This window comes from Ostrea edulis, chromosome 1 (assembly GCF_947568905.1).
Source record: "Ostrea edulis chromosome 1, xbOstEdul1.1, whole genome shotgun sequence".
NCBI classification, from domain to species: domain Eukaryota; kingdom Metazoa; phylum Mollusca; class Bivalvia; order Ostreida; family Ostreidae; genus Ostrea; species Ostrea edulis.
In genome coordinates this window covers 10,345,203-10,358,489 of record NC_079164.1, presented here as the reverse complement: position 1 = coordinate 10,358,489, position 13,287 = coordinate 10,345,203, and the positions used below count along the sequence as shown (strand labels likewise).

Sequence of the window (13,287 nt, the reverse complement as noted above, 5' to 3'; positions counted from 1 at the left end):
AAAAACCCAAAGTAGCCAAGGGTAAGAAATCTCAGTTTTGATGCCTCCCCCCCCTCCTGTAGCACAATCCACTCTTTCCGAGGAAGTAGGTGTTCCCTTTCCTCATCTTCCTGTGGGAGGACGCCTCTCTCTTTTTCTTCCTCATTGGTCCCGTCTCATTTCGGACAAATGGGTTCTTTCTGTGCTACGGAGGGGTTTAGAGCTTCAATTTCGAGAACAGCCTCCTCTCTCTGCGGTTCCTCTGGAATTTTCTATGACCAGAGACCCGTGGAAAAATCTGTTGTTACAAGAGGAAGTGTCTCTACTTCTCCAAAAGAATGTATTGGAAGAAGTAAGTCCACCTCTAGGTTGGGGGTTCTACTCTCGTCTCTTTCTTGTACCCAAAAAGAATGGACAAATGAGACCTGTGTTGGACCTCTCTTTTCTGAATCAGTATCTGGTGATTCCACATTTCAAAATGGAGACCAACAGGTCGATCAGAACCTCTCTCCATACAGGGATGTGGACGTCTTCTTTAGATCTGACGGATGCTTATTTTCATGTCCCTATAGCTCCGGCTTATCGGAAGTTTCTTCGTCTGGTCTGGGAGGGCAAGGTATATGCTTTCAGGGCAATGCCTTTTGGCCTATCTACTGCTCCACTAGTGTTCACAAAAATTTTTCAAACAGTGGTTGCGTATCTACACTCCCAGTCCATTTTCATCCATACATATCTAGACGATTCTCTGATCAAGAATTTTTCTTTCAACCTTCTTCATCAACATACTCATCGAGTTATTCATCTTCTGTTGAAGCTGGGTTTCCTTATTTCTTGGGAAAAATCAGAGATAGTTCCCAGTCAGAGTTTCATTTTCCTAGGGGAACAATTTCGAACAGATCTTGGGATAGTTCTTCCTCCAGAGGAGAAATTTCTCAAGCTTCAGTATCTGTTGGATCAACTACTTTCAGCCAAACAGGCTTCAGCTCGCCAGTTTCTACAACTGATAGGTTTTCTGATTTCTCTGATGGACATAGTACCTTTAGGTCGTCTTCATATTCGCCCCATTCAGTGGTATCTTCTGGAATTTTGGGTACCAGCCTCACAACAGTGGGAAGCTGTTATTCCCATTCTTCCCAGATTGTATCCTCATCTTCTGTGGTGGTCAGTGAGAGAGAATGTTATGATAGGTTGCTCGCTAGACCCCCCAGTTCCTTCTATGACCCCGTTTACAGATGCTTCTCTGACAGGCTGGGGAGCTACCCTGGAGGGCAGAGAGGCATCAGGTATATGGTCCGGTCTCCAGTTGACAGAACACATCAATTTACTGGAGATGCGGGCTGTTCTTCTGGCATTGAAACAATTTTCCCAATTTGTTCAGGGTCAATCTCTGATGATAGCCACAGACAATACAACAGTAGTGGCTTATCTGCAGAATCAGGGCGGCACACATTCTCAGTCTCTTTACCTTCTGTGCAAAGAAATTCTGTTGTTTTGCCGTTCCCTGGGAATTCGCTTGTCAGTCAGGCATGTTCCTGGCAATCTGAATCTAGTAGCGGATGCTCTCTCAAGGTCACTGCATCCAGTGAATACAGAATGGGAGTTACATCCAGCAGTCTTTCAGGAGATCTGTCTCAAGTGGGATCGTCCTCATATAGACCTCTTTGCTACGCATCTGAATTGCAAACTGCCAACGTTTGTGTCTCCGATTCCAGACAACAAAGCTTTAGCAGTGGATGCAATGTCTTTCGATTGGAAGGGGATGTTTTCTTACATGTTTCCTCCTTTTCGCCTCCTTCCCAAGATTTTACACAAAATCAGGGTAGAAATTTGCAAGACCATTCTTATTGCTCCAGCATGGCCAAAACAATCTTGGTTTCCAGATCTTCTTCAACTGTGTTGTGCGAGACCAATTCTGCTTCCTCTCAGGAAAGATCTTTTGTCTCAATTCAAAGGCAGGAAAGTTCATCAGAATCTTTCCAACCTCCATCTACACGCATGGTTACTGTCAGGGAATCTCTCAGACAGGATGGCTTTTCTGACAGAGCAGCCAAACGTATCTCTAGTTCAGTCAGAAAATCTACAGGAGCAATTTATGACTCTAAGTGGAACATCTTCTGTTCTTGGTGTCGTTCAAAGGAAATTGATCCTCTCGCAGTTACTGTCCAACAGTTAGCTGAGTTTTTAGTTTATCTGTTTGAAGACAAAGGTTTCTCTCCCTCTACTATTAAGGGCTATCGTTCAGCTTTATCCAGAACTATAGCTTTGTCAGGAGGTCCTGATTTTGGGAAGAATGAGTTCTTGTCCCTCATGGTCAAGAATTTTTGTTTGGAACGACCTAGACAACGTAGGCTGGTTCCATCCTGGAATTTAGCTTTGGTTCTTAGGACTTTACAATTTCCTCCTTTCGAACCTTTATTTTTAGCTTCCTTTAAGTTTTTGACCTTGAAGTGCTGTTTTTTATTAGCTTTAGCTTCTGGTCGTAGAAGGAGTGAGATTCATGCTTTCTCCATTGCAGATTCTTGTCTCAGATTTTCTGCAGATAATTCTTCAGTTACTCTGTTGACAGATCCATCTTTCTTAGCCAAGAATCAGTTATCAGACAAAGGTTCTGGACCTATTGTTATTCCTGCTCTACCTAAATCATTAGGTAATCAGGATTTATGTCCAGTGCGTACACTTCAGAAATATATTTCTGTTTCGTCAACGCTCAGACCTACTGGTTCTACTAGACTTTTCATTCCTATTAAGAAAGGTCTAAAGGATATTTCGGCTAAGACTATTTCTACTTGGCTTTGTCATACTGTTAAGATGGCTTACCAATCTTCATCTCCAGAAGCCTTGTCTCGTGTTCAAGTTCAGGCACATGAAATTAGAGCATTGTCTTGCTCCTGGGCTATTTTCAATTCCTCCTCTATGTCGGAAATCATGTCAGCTGGTTATTGGAGGTCTGATAGTACCTTTTATAACCATTACCTTAGATCTATGCCCCTTCATAGTGACAGTTTGTTCTCGCTTGGACCTCTAGTTTCAGCTCAAAAAGTGGTTTTTCCTCCTAGTTGCCAATCTCAGGGGGATTCAGCTCTACTTTGAATTCTGCTTATCTAAATTTATAAAGGTAACGTATTTATTGTGATAAATTCTAAATTTTTAGTATTAAAATTTGTATTTGTTAAATAAATACTTACCTTTATAAATCAGAGGTCCCAACCCACCTCCCCTTCATCCCCCTTCTAATTTTTTGTTTTATGTCAAAGAATAGATGATACCGGATGTTGGTTTCTGAGCATGTCAGAGGTGGCGGGTCACAAAGGGTGCTTTTTTATTACATGGTTTTTTTCCGATACAAGACTGCAAGCAGGTGAATATCTAAATTTATAAAGGTAAGTATTTATTTAACAAATACAAATTTTAATACTAAAAATTTAGAATTTAAAAGAATGATTTTTTCCCCTGCGCGATTCTTCTCATTTCCTCTTCTTTTCTCTTAATTTTTGTACCCCTGATTAGGAAATTTTGTGTAATTTTCGGAAATAATCAGTTGTATACAAAGGAACTATTTGATGTTGGTAGCTGAGGCTACTTAAGTGCACTCAGGCTGTTTACACACATGTGAAAAGCGTAGTCTTGTTTGCGGGTACAAACTTTCGAAAATTCTGCGTAGGATGTTGTTTTTGCGGTGTCGGCAGACGAGAGGGTAACAATGAGCATTTCCAACAGCGTTATTCGGCATTAGCGCGTTATTGGCATCAATTTAAACATGTGATAAATTACAAATTCATTCAAAATATGTGATTAAGCGCAGGGGGGGGGGGGGGTCACAATTTGTAATTTTTGCCATTAATGTGCAAAAATAATTTTCAAAAATTACCAAATGAGCCGGTATGGGGTTATTTGAGTGTTTTGGTTGAATACACAAAAATCTTGACCGCATGCCAAGAAATCCCGTCCGGTCTGAATTCGTTGGCTTCAATAGGGCCATATTACATGCTGATTAATAGCAGCCGTCGCTTATCTCTTAATTGCGGTCACTGATTTATAACGGTTTTTCTATACCGGAGATTTTGCTAAGAATTTCTTGGCCAAACTTCCGCCAGAGAAGACGCAGAGGACTATGGGTAGTATGTTTCTTGGCATGGGCAAGCTCGTGGGTTCCGATTGGCTAAATGGGACGTCACAATGCACGGTTTACAGTTAACAAATGTGTGCTGTTATTACACACTGCCAATATTGATGAATGTTCATCTATTTTGGAGTAGTTTGAGTGAAAGGGGATATAATTTAACAACTAAATACTTCAGCTATATAATAAAAGGGTTATTGAACTTATATCGGTGAATATTGGCACTCGTTGGCTGTCAAAATGCACTCGCAAGCTCGTGCATTTTCACAGCCAACTCGTGCCAATATTCACCAATATAAGTTAAATAACCCTGTAGCATTTCTTAACTGTTCAATATTTAACCCGTCATTAATGCATGAAGCAAACTGATTTTGTAAATGGGGACATCATAATTTATGTACAGTAAAACATTTTGCTTAAATAAATATCAAATACCGGCTCTGTCAGATTCGGAGGACCGTCGTCTGCCATTTTGGCTTGTTTACGTCGTTACGGTAACGTCAATATTGAACGCTCATACTCGGAATGTTTCGGACGCATACAATTTACGCAATGAAAAAGTTAGCGTTCAATAAATTCTCAGGATATTGAACGCAAACATTCTCTAGATTTTAATATAATTACGGTGTGACCGTTGGGGCGAGCGCAGCATATCTGAATACATTTTCAAAAAAATTATATTGAAAACAATACGTAGGATTACTGTCTTGCTCTTCTCGCCAATGTAGGAACCAGTTTAGCGGGAAATTCAACGAGCGTGTTGTGACGTAGCCTGGTAGTTGTGACGTGACTGTTTACATTTCTTTAGACAATATTTTAAAAAGAAAAAGAAAGGGGGAAGAATATGATTGTCATCCTTTCCTTTCAAATAAGAAAGGTTTGTAATACTTCAAAGATTTTTATTATTATTATTTTACGAATCGAACCATCCGCCATTTTGTACGAGGGACTTCTGGGATTGGCGTCAAAAAAAAGTTCTTGTTAGAGGTTGAGATTTAGCTCGGATTACTTCCCGCGCTCTAGTCATTAGAGCTCGCAGTACGAGCCAGCGCTCCGCGCTGGCTCGCTATAATAGACTATTTATTAGCTATATAATAATTAGATTTTACTGGGCGTTTAACGCAAGGGGAATTTCATAAATAAAATACATTTTTAAATGAATTATGATTTATCGTACTTAACGGAATATTGATTATCACTTGGGACACGCCTATGACCATTTTATGCTTCGCTCGGTCCAACGGTCACACCGTATAATATTAGAATTTATGTAATTGATCACTCTTCGTTTATCTTCACCTTTCATTATCACCAATGTGAGATTGACTTTACCCATGTGAGACAGCCATGTGAGATTTCTCTGTCTCGCACTACTGCTACGTCATTTGATTGTGACGTCATATATTTTCTATGATCTACGTTACACAGTGAAGTAAAATATCTTGCATTGTTTTCTTTAAATTTTAATAGACCTATCCAGTATTATCTTGACGAGTAATCTCCCGTGCGTTACGATTGACGCGCCACGGTTAAACATAACTTCCGGTATAGACACGTCTATGGAGCGCCAAATTAACATTAAGATGTCATCAATTCAATTATTGCTCTCTTTAATTGAATTAATAAAAGTAATCTAATTTTCTCATTTATTTTTAAAAATTCCAAATTTTAAATTTAAAAAACATTAACTTCTTCCCAACTTCACTATTTCAAATGTTAGATACTAGTAAATAATGATAAAGACTTGAGATGTCTGAATGAATTTTGATATACCATTACGCGATTTGAATAATTTCCTTTTTAAAAAAATCATAAGATGATTGTTCAGGATGCACAAGACCCTGCTCTAAATAAAAAATCCCAAAACAATAAGAGTTATTATTATGGGTATAGATAAGCTAGAGAATTTTAGTAATGGAACTGGAAACGGATACATAACTAAAATGTAAGAAGGGGGGGGGGGCGTACTGTCATTTAGGGGGAATATCTATACTGGGACGGTTTTTCCTAGGAAGGGAGGATTGGGCCTAGGTTAATTCTTCCTAGGGGAAGTTCTATGTCAGGCCCATCTTTCCGGGGAAATGTCTCCCCCGGGCCCGTTTTCCGGAGGGAAAGTCTATGCGAAGACAGGGGGGGGGGGGGATTCTATGCTACAACACCGATAAAATAGAACTTCTCTCGGGGGGGGGGGGGGGGGGGTCCGGAATTCTAAAAGCTTTTGTTTTATTTTTCGAATTCCATTGTTGTATCTTGGGACAAAAACAAGGTTTTTGCCTTTATTCACACCTGATAAAGAGTGACTCGAGCCCCGTATATATATATATATATATATATATATATATATATATAAAATTATATATATATATATATATATATATATATAAAATTATATATATATATATATATATATATATATATATATATATATTTATGCAAGGTGAAGATAACGAACAGTGATCAATCTCATAACTCCTACAAGCAATACAAAATAGATAGTTGGGCAAACACGGACCCCTGGACACACCATATATATATATATATATATATATATATATATATATATGATATAGTTACATATATCAAGTGCCACTTGTATGCGTTGATTAATTTCATTATATATAGCCCCTCTTCAGAATGTTTGTTTTGAATTTCTTGAAGTACATCTCCATCACTTGTGTTCTTCATATGGTGTGTGGTTTCACTGAAAAACTGAAGGATTGTGTGCAGTTTGGGAGCGTGTTTGTAGATTCTAAATGTACACTACATGTACCTGTACATTTTAAAATCCACGATGCAAGTTGCCTCCAATCGCTTTTTCTAATACGCTGTAGTGATCAAGAAATGCATTCCGCTCACAGTATATCATTTGTTCCGTTCACAGTACCCGGTATGTCATTTGTTCCATTCACAGTATGTCATTTGTTCCGTTCACAGTATTTCATTAATTTTGTGAATTGATTTAAAAGGTAGGTAAATCCTATTAGAAATTTCTGTCAATCAATTTTTTTTTCCATTTAAATAACTTTAACAACTCATAAACTAACTAAAAAACCCATATTAGACATACCTTTGCAGGTTTATTTTTATACTATGTGCTACAGAGCATATATACCCCTAGCTGCAATAATGTAGCCCAATCCAATTTTTTTTTTATTCTGACGTTTTCGGGATAGGGCTACAATTCCATAGGATCTCCGTAATGGTGCAAAATAATTTTATGAATAACCGATAATAAACTCTGTGTATTAGTCCCAAATGTTGTTTACACCAAAAGGAGTACCAACTTTGTGCTCGGGCATGTCTAATAAAGGTGTTTTTCATTAAATATAATGTACAGTATGCAAAATTCTTCGTCTGCTCCGCCATGCTTGTTATCGCGAGATCTCGTAGGTGGATCTAATGAAAAGCCTAAACATTGACAATCAGCGCGAAAATGTAGTTACTCGAGCCACTTCGACAAAGGAAAGAAAATCATATTGTTGCAGAAAGAATTTACACTCTGCTGTTCGGTCTTTAACTTGATATTAAATTCAAACCTTCTCAATACCGACGAAATAGCTTTCGCCTCCACACTTGTCCATTGATGTAAATACCACCTTATATGGCATATGCAAATGACTTGACAACCGGAAGTTGAAACTTCAGTACATCAAACATGGCGCATAAATATGAATCGAGAAACTGGGATTTATCGAAATTGTTGAAAACGGTAGAATAGAGCCTCACAAATCTAAAGTTGCAGGTTGTAAATTTATATATTGACTAAGAAACATAGAATATCATTTTATTTACGTAAAGAAAGTCAGGAAATGTTTAGAATGAGCGCAAATGTTGCGGGAGTGAATCACTCCCGCATTTGCACCATTACGGAGATCCTAAGGAGTTGTAGCCCTCTCCCTTAAAAAAAAATAAAAAAAAAAAATAAAAATCAGAGAGGGCTACATTATTGCAGCTAATATACCCCCAAATGCAAAAGCCAAATTTTAACACTAGAATGCATGATCTCATGTTTTATTAAAAATATGCACCAAAGCACATCATATTAAGCTATAATATATAAAAACCAATAGCTATTCATTTATTGAGAGAATTTTTAAAGATATTCAATTGAAAACATACACAATTGCTGTTTAATCTGCTCACATCCTTCAGAAAAAAATCACAGAATATCGCAATTTTGAAAAATTCTCAAAATCTAAATTGTTTACATGCCAGTTTTTCTTTAAAAATATTTAGAATTATATCTAAGGTTAACAAAAAAACATATTTTACCATAGTTGACCAGAGATATTTTGCAAAATGGTCTCTTGAATACGCAAACCCCCATTTTTGAATTTAAGTTTTACAATTATTCTTTGCACACTTTGAAAATAGTAAATTGTAACAGCAAATACAATCTTAAAATCAAGATTAACAGAATATGACAATATATATATATATATGTAAAACATACTGAAAATTTTGTCCTACCAGACAATTAGAACACAAGGAGGGAGGAGGGGGGGGGGCGCACCCCCTCCCCTTCCTTTTTCTCACATTTTTTTTTTGGTGTGTGTGTTATTCTTTTTTTTGTTTGGCTATCAATCATATCATACTTAAAAATACCTACATGCTATCTCATACTTATAGAAAAAATAAATATAATGTAACATATGTGTAGATTCTAGCAACTACAGCTCATGTACAAATAATTTTGTTTCTTGAAAGTACTTGTGAAGAAGAGTTCAAATATTCAACAACTTTGCTGATGATTTTCTGAGGATTTATAATTCTGGGTTTCTTTGAACCAAACACAAACTCACTAAAAACAGTTTGAATTCCACTGTGAGGGTCACGCCTATGTATGATTTTTAACTTGTTCAGGCTTAGATTGCAAGCTATGAGCCTTTTAGAGATCAATGTAGATATTACATTGCTTTGTACCATTGGAGCTAGTGAGGACTTGATACTATAATAATTTATGGTAAATATATCTAAGATTCACATTTGAATGCTAAATTTGACTCGTACAGTTCTCGTAAACTACAAACATCAGACAAAGAAGTTATAACTGGAACTTTCTAGTCGGTGTTTAAAATTTAAAACCGGATACGTAAAAGCACGGACTTTCCTTAAAGCAGTTGATGAGTAGAATTTGCTATATTTAATAGATAAGGGATTTCCCCCGACCCCTTCATCATGAAATATAGGAAAGCCCGTTTGCCGTACATGTCCAGTGTACATCTTGTAAACGTGTACAAACTCCAAAAAGATTTAGAAACTGTACTGCCAGACTGATATCGGCCATCGTAGAATAAGATATCATAACCTTGTCCACTGCTGGTAAAACATACGTGATGAAAATACTAAAAACTGTAGTAATTAGGGCTATACAGACCATGGATATCGGCCTGGGTTAATGTAGCTCAGTGCAGGGGTTCCCGGTTCGATTCCAAGTCCAGCCAAAGATTTCCTCCTCTCTTCTAAATACTACATTTGGTGCCGTTGACCACCCCTGGCCTTCAGGTTGTCCTACCAGTGGCGAAAAGAATCTGGGTTGTGTGTCTTCGAGGGCGACAAATTAAGGAGGGAGGAATGTAGTAATTAGGGCTATACAAACCGTGGATATCGGCATGGGTAGTTCCATGGATAGAGCATCTGACTAGTAATGTCCCAGGTTCGATTCCCGTTCCAGCAAAAAAATAAAAAAAATAGTGCAACATTTGGTGCCGCTGCATGACCACTCCTGGACTTGCAGGTGATTTCAAGTCCTGCCAGGGGCGAAAAAGAATCTGGGTTGTGGGTGTCTTCGAGGGCGAAGACAAATTAAAGAAGGGAGGAATATAGTAGTTGGGGCTATACGGACCGTGGACAGTGACGGACCGTGGACAGTGACATCAGCCGTCGCCCCCTTAAAATTTTCAAATTTAAGGTCAATCGTGGTATCTTGTTTAGAAAAATGTACTAAACAATAAAAGAAGCAATAATTTCTTCCACTCCCGGAGAAATAAATCTCAAAATCTGTTGATTTCTTGAATTATTTTATTAGATGATTTCGGAGAAATAGCTTCCTGCTGGCTTTCACTATTTCTCTTCATATGTTGTTGAGGCAAAGGGTCTATTCGTCCGCTCAAAACATCAATAGTGCGATCAGCTGCTTCGGTTTCTGTAGCAACAGTTTTTTTACGTGGTGAGGGAGCTAGCCTCACGCACAACCCTCCTCCTCTTGCACCCGGGCTTGGGACCGTCATTGGCGGAGTTGTTATTTTATTAGGAGAACTTAATTTTTTCCAAAAACCCATAAAATTTGCGTCATTTTATTAATATGATAGAAAATAGTACAAATGACTAAATAGGATCGAGACATATTTCAAGCCCTATAAAATCTGTTAAATCCAGGAGCTTGCAGGGGCTTTACCCCCTGAGCCCCCAACAGGGCTTAATTAAATGGCGCCCCCGTCACCGCAATTCCCGGATCCGCCCCTGGTGGATATCGGCCTGGGTAGCTCAGTGGTTAGAGTTAGTATTTGCAGGGTCCCGGGTTCGATTCCCAGTTCAGCCAAAGACTTTCTTCTCTCCTATCAATCTAATTAAAATCAGATCTTTGATCCTGCGACATTATTTTAATCAGATTGTCTCTAGTCCTACATATCTACATTCGCGCCAGTTATACCAGTATGATGTACCGGAAACATTTAATGACACATGATTTTCAAAGTTTAGTTGGGCTGTCAGTATATTTTTAAAAAGTAAGATAGGTTCAATTCAATTACACCACTGTTTAAATCCTTTGTTCAGTAGGCGTTCCACTCAAACGAACATAAATTATTTACAATATAACAACACGTTAGGAGAAAGAAGCGCTTATATATGCTCGCATTTAATATATTACAGTTTTCATTTCAACTTCATCTGTAATAATAAAAAAAATACATAATAGTAGAAGCACATGATACTTTCATAACTAAAACAATATCGTAACTTTGTGCAAACTGTGGGAGGGGGGGGGGGGTGTAAATGCGGCAAAGAAAAGCCTTCGAATGCGGAAGATCGTACTTTGCTTGAATACCTGTTTTACAGGTTGAATGATAAAAATAGTAACCAATGGTAGTGGCTTTAATTTAAGTCATAACATAGAACACGTGTTCTAGAACATATGATTCTATGCAAGGCAAAATTGTATTTACTGTGTTTAAAATCGGGTGTGGAGTACAAAATTCTCAAATCCATGATGGTGGAAATGTTTACTTCATATTCTAAACAAAAATCCCTAAAACTATAACAGTGCTTTAAAAAGCAACAATTCATAACACAAAGTTATAAAATTATGATGACTATAATACCATATAACCTAGAACTTGTGTCTTAGTGATATTTTCGGTGATCCCAGGGTGTCTGCTGCTTGTCGATGTGCTTCTTATCACGAAGCCAAACGACCATCACCACTTCAACAGGTATGTATTAAAACACAGAATAAAGTTAGTAATAATAATGATAATAGAAATAATATGAAACAGCGTCGGATATATGATTAATGAAACACGGAATATTTCTATGAGACAGATTAAAGTTTCTTGTTGATGTGTTGTAGACAAACTGTCAGTTTTAATTTTCTTACTTCCCTTCGTTGATCATCAGAGAATAAGTTTGGAAAAATGACCCCACCCCTACTTTACACTATCCAATCTTTCTAATTGAATTTAGTTGTGAAATTTTAAAGGTATTGTACTAATTTTTCCTAATGGTTCCTCATTTGGGGGCAACACAGCAATGAATGCAATGTATCTTTAAAAAAAATGTATTCTAAGCCTGAAGGAAAAGAAAAACTACCTAGGATATAGGGAATGTACAAAAGCCAATCTAATTAAAATCAGACTTCTTAGATCCACGCCGTATACTCTGCGTAAGTAGATCTGACATAACCCGATTAGGGGTCATGTTCAGATGAACTTTATGTCAGCCAATCAGCGCATCGGCTTTGAAATCGTCGGTGTTCGCATTATTCAAGGAAAGTGGTTGAGATTGTTTGGTTTGAAAGAAAACATATCGCAGCCAGATGCGACGTCACAATGCACTGTTGACGTCGACTGGCGTTATATTCCTCGCGTTATTTAAGTAAACCATCTTGAAAACTATTCAAATCGTACCCATCCTATTTATACATAAATCGGAATTCACAATTAAATCAATTTGGGTGTATTTCATATCGTACGTTTTGTTGTTTGTATGAACAGAATAGATTAGGCATTATTGCGAAAATTTAAAATTCGTTATGCGAGAATATACAATTTTACAGTGTGGAATAAACTTCGTGGGAGAGAGATTACATCAATTTGTTTACGAATTGCCAGGAACCGCCTAAATAGCCATCATTGTCTGTATGGCGTAATCTGCATGGCTGATACTCCAAGCGAAAGGTCAATGATGCAGACATGACCCCCTATGGGGTTATGTCAGATCCTATTATAGCGATTGTGAGCATATCCTAGGATCTGATTTTAATTAGATTGGTACAAAAGCCATCAAAGGTAAAAGATGAGTTTTGCAAGATGGCAGCTAAGGGACATGACTTTGATTAATGAGTGATAATCGAGATTTATTACTGTGTCTATGAGTACTTAATTTTCTTGAAATGACTTAGAGACATCAAATTCCGAGAACATGAATTCGCGAGTGTTCTCTTGATCAAGAATTTTTACATGTACATATCTTAGCAATTCAAAAATGGAAGCAAATGAATTTATTTTGTAAATGATGCTTCTCACGTAATTACATGAAAATAAACTCCTTGCATATATATTCAGAAATTTACTGTATACTGACATATATATATATACATGTATTATAAGACGAGTGAAGTATATCTACCTGCTAGTACAGCACACACGTTATCTTAAGGCCATGCCAATTTGTAATCTAGTTCGTCGGATTCGCCGCTTCTATTTGTAACAAATCCAAATTATAATATTATCAAAAAATAATATCCGCCCGCGTGTTCAAAAATATCCGTAAATATTTTTTTTAGTTTTTACAACAAGCGCACAAATAACCTTGATGTATATGCTGACAAATGACAGAAGCGCGGGCTCTCGAGAAATGTCCTAACAGTGTAATACGGTTAAGTTATTCATGATGTCTATCTGAATATGTACGATACTTCATAACACTGGATTGGAAGTTGTTCCTTATGCTGGAATCGAACTGGAAGC

At 37.4% G+C, this 13,287-nt stretch overlaps 2 protein-coding genes across 2 annotated transcripts in view; both read left to right on the top strand.

Annotated features, from left to right (window-relative positions):
* The first annotated feature begins 253 nt into the window (after positions 1 to 253).
* LOC130047402 (uncharacterized) lies at positions 254 to 2,152 on the top strand. The gene has a single exon (XM_056142325.1). The coding sequence runs from the start codon at positions 254 to 256 to the stop codon at positions 2,150 to 2,152; it is 1,899 nt and encodes a 632-aa protein (XP_055998300.1).
* A 9,137-nt stretch (positions 2,153 to 11,289) lies between these two features.
* Positions 11,290 to 13,287, top strand: part of LOC125664136 (endothelin-converting enzyme homolog) — a 51,976-nt gene continuing 49,978 nt past the window's right edge. The window contains exon 1 of the mRNA XM_048896698.2: positions 11,290 to 11,532. The gene's annotated coding sequence lies outside the window, so the exon portion shown is untranslated. The remainder of the gene's footprint in view (positions 11,533 to 13,287) is intronic.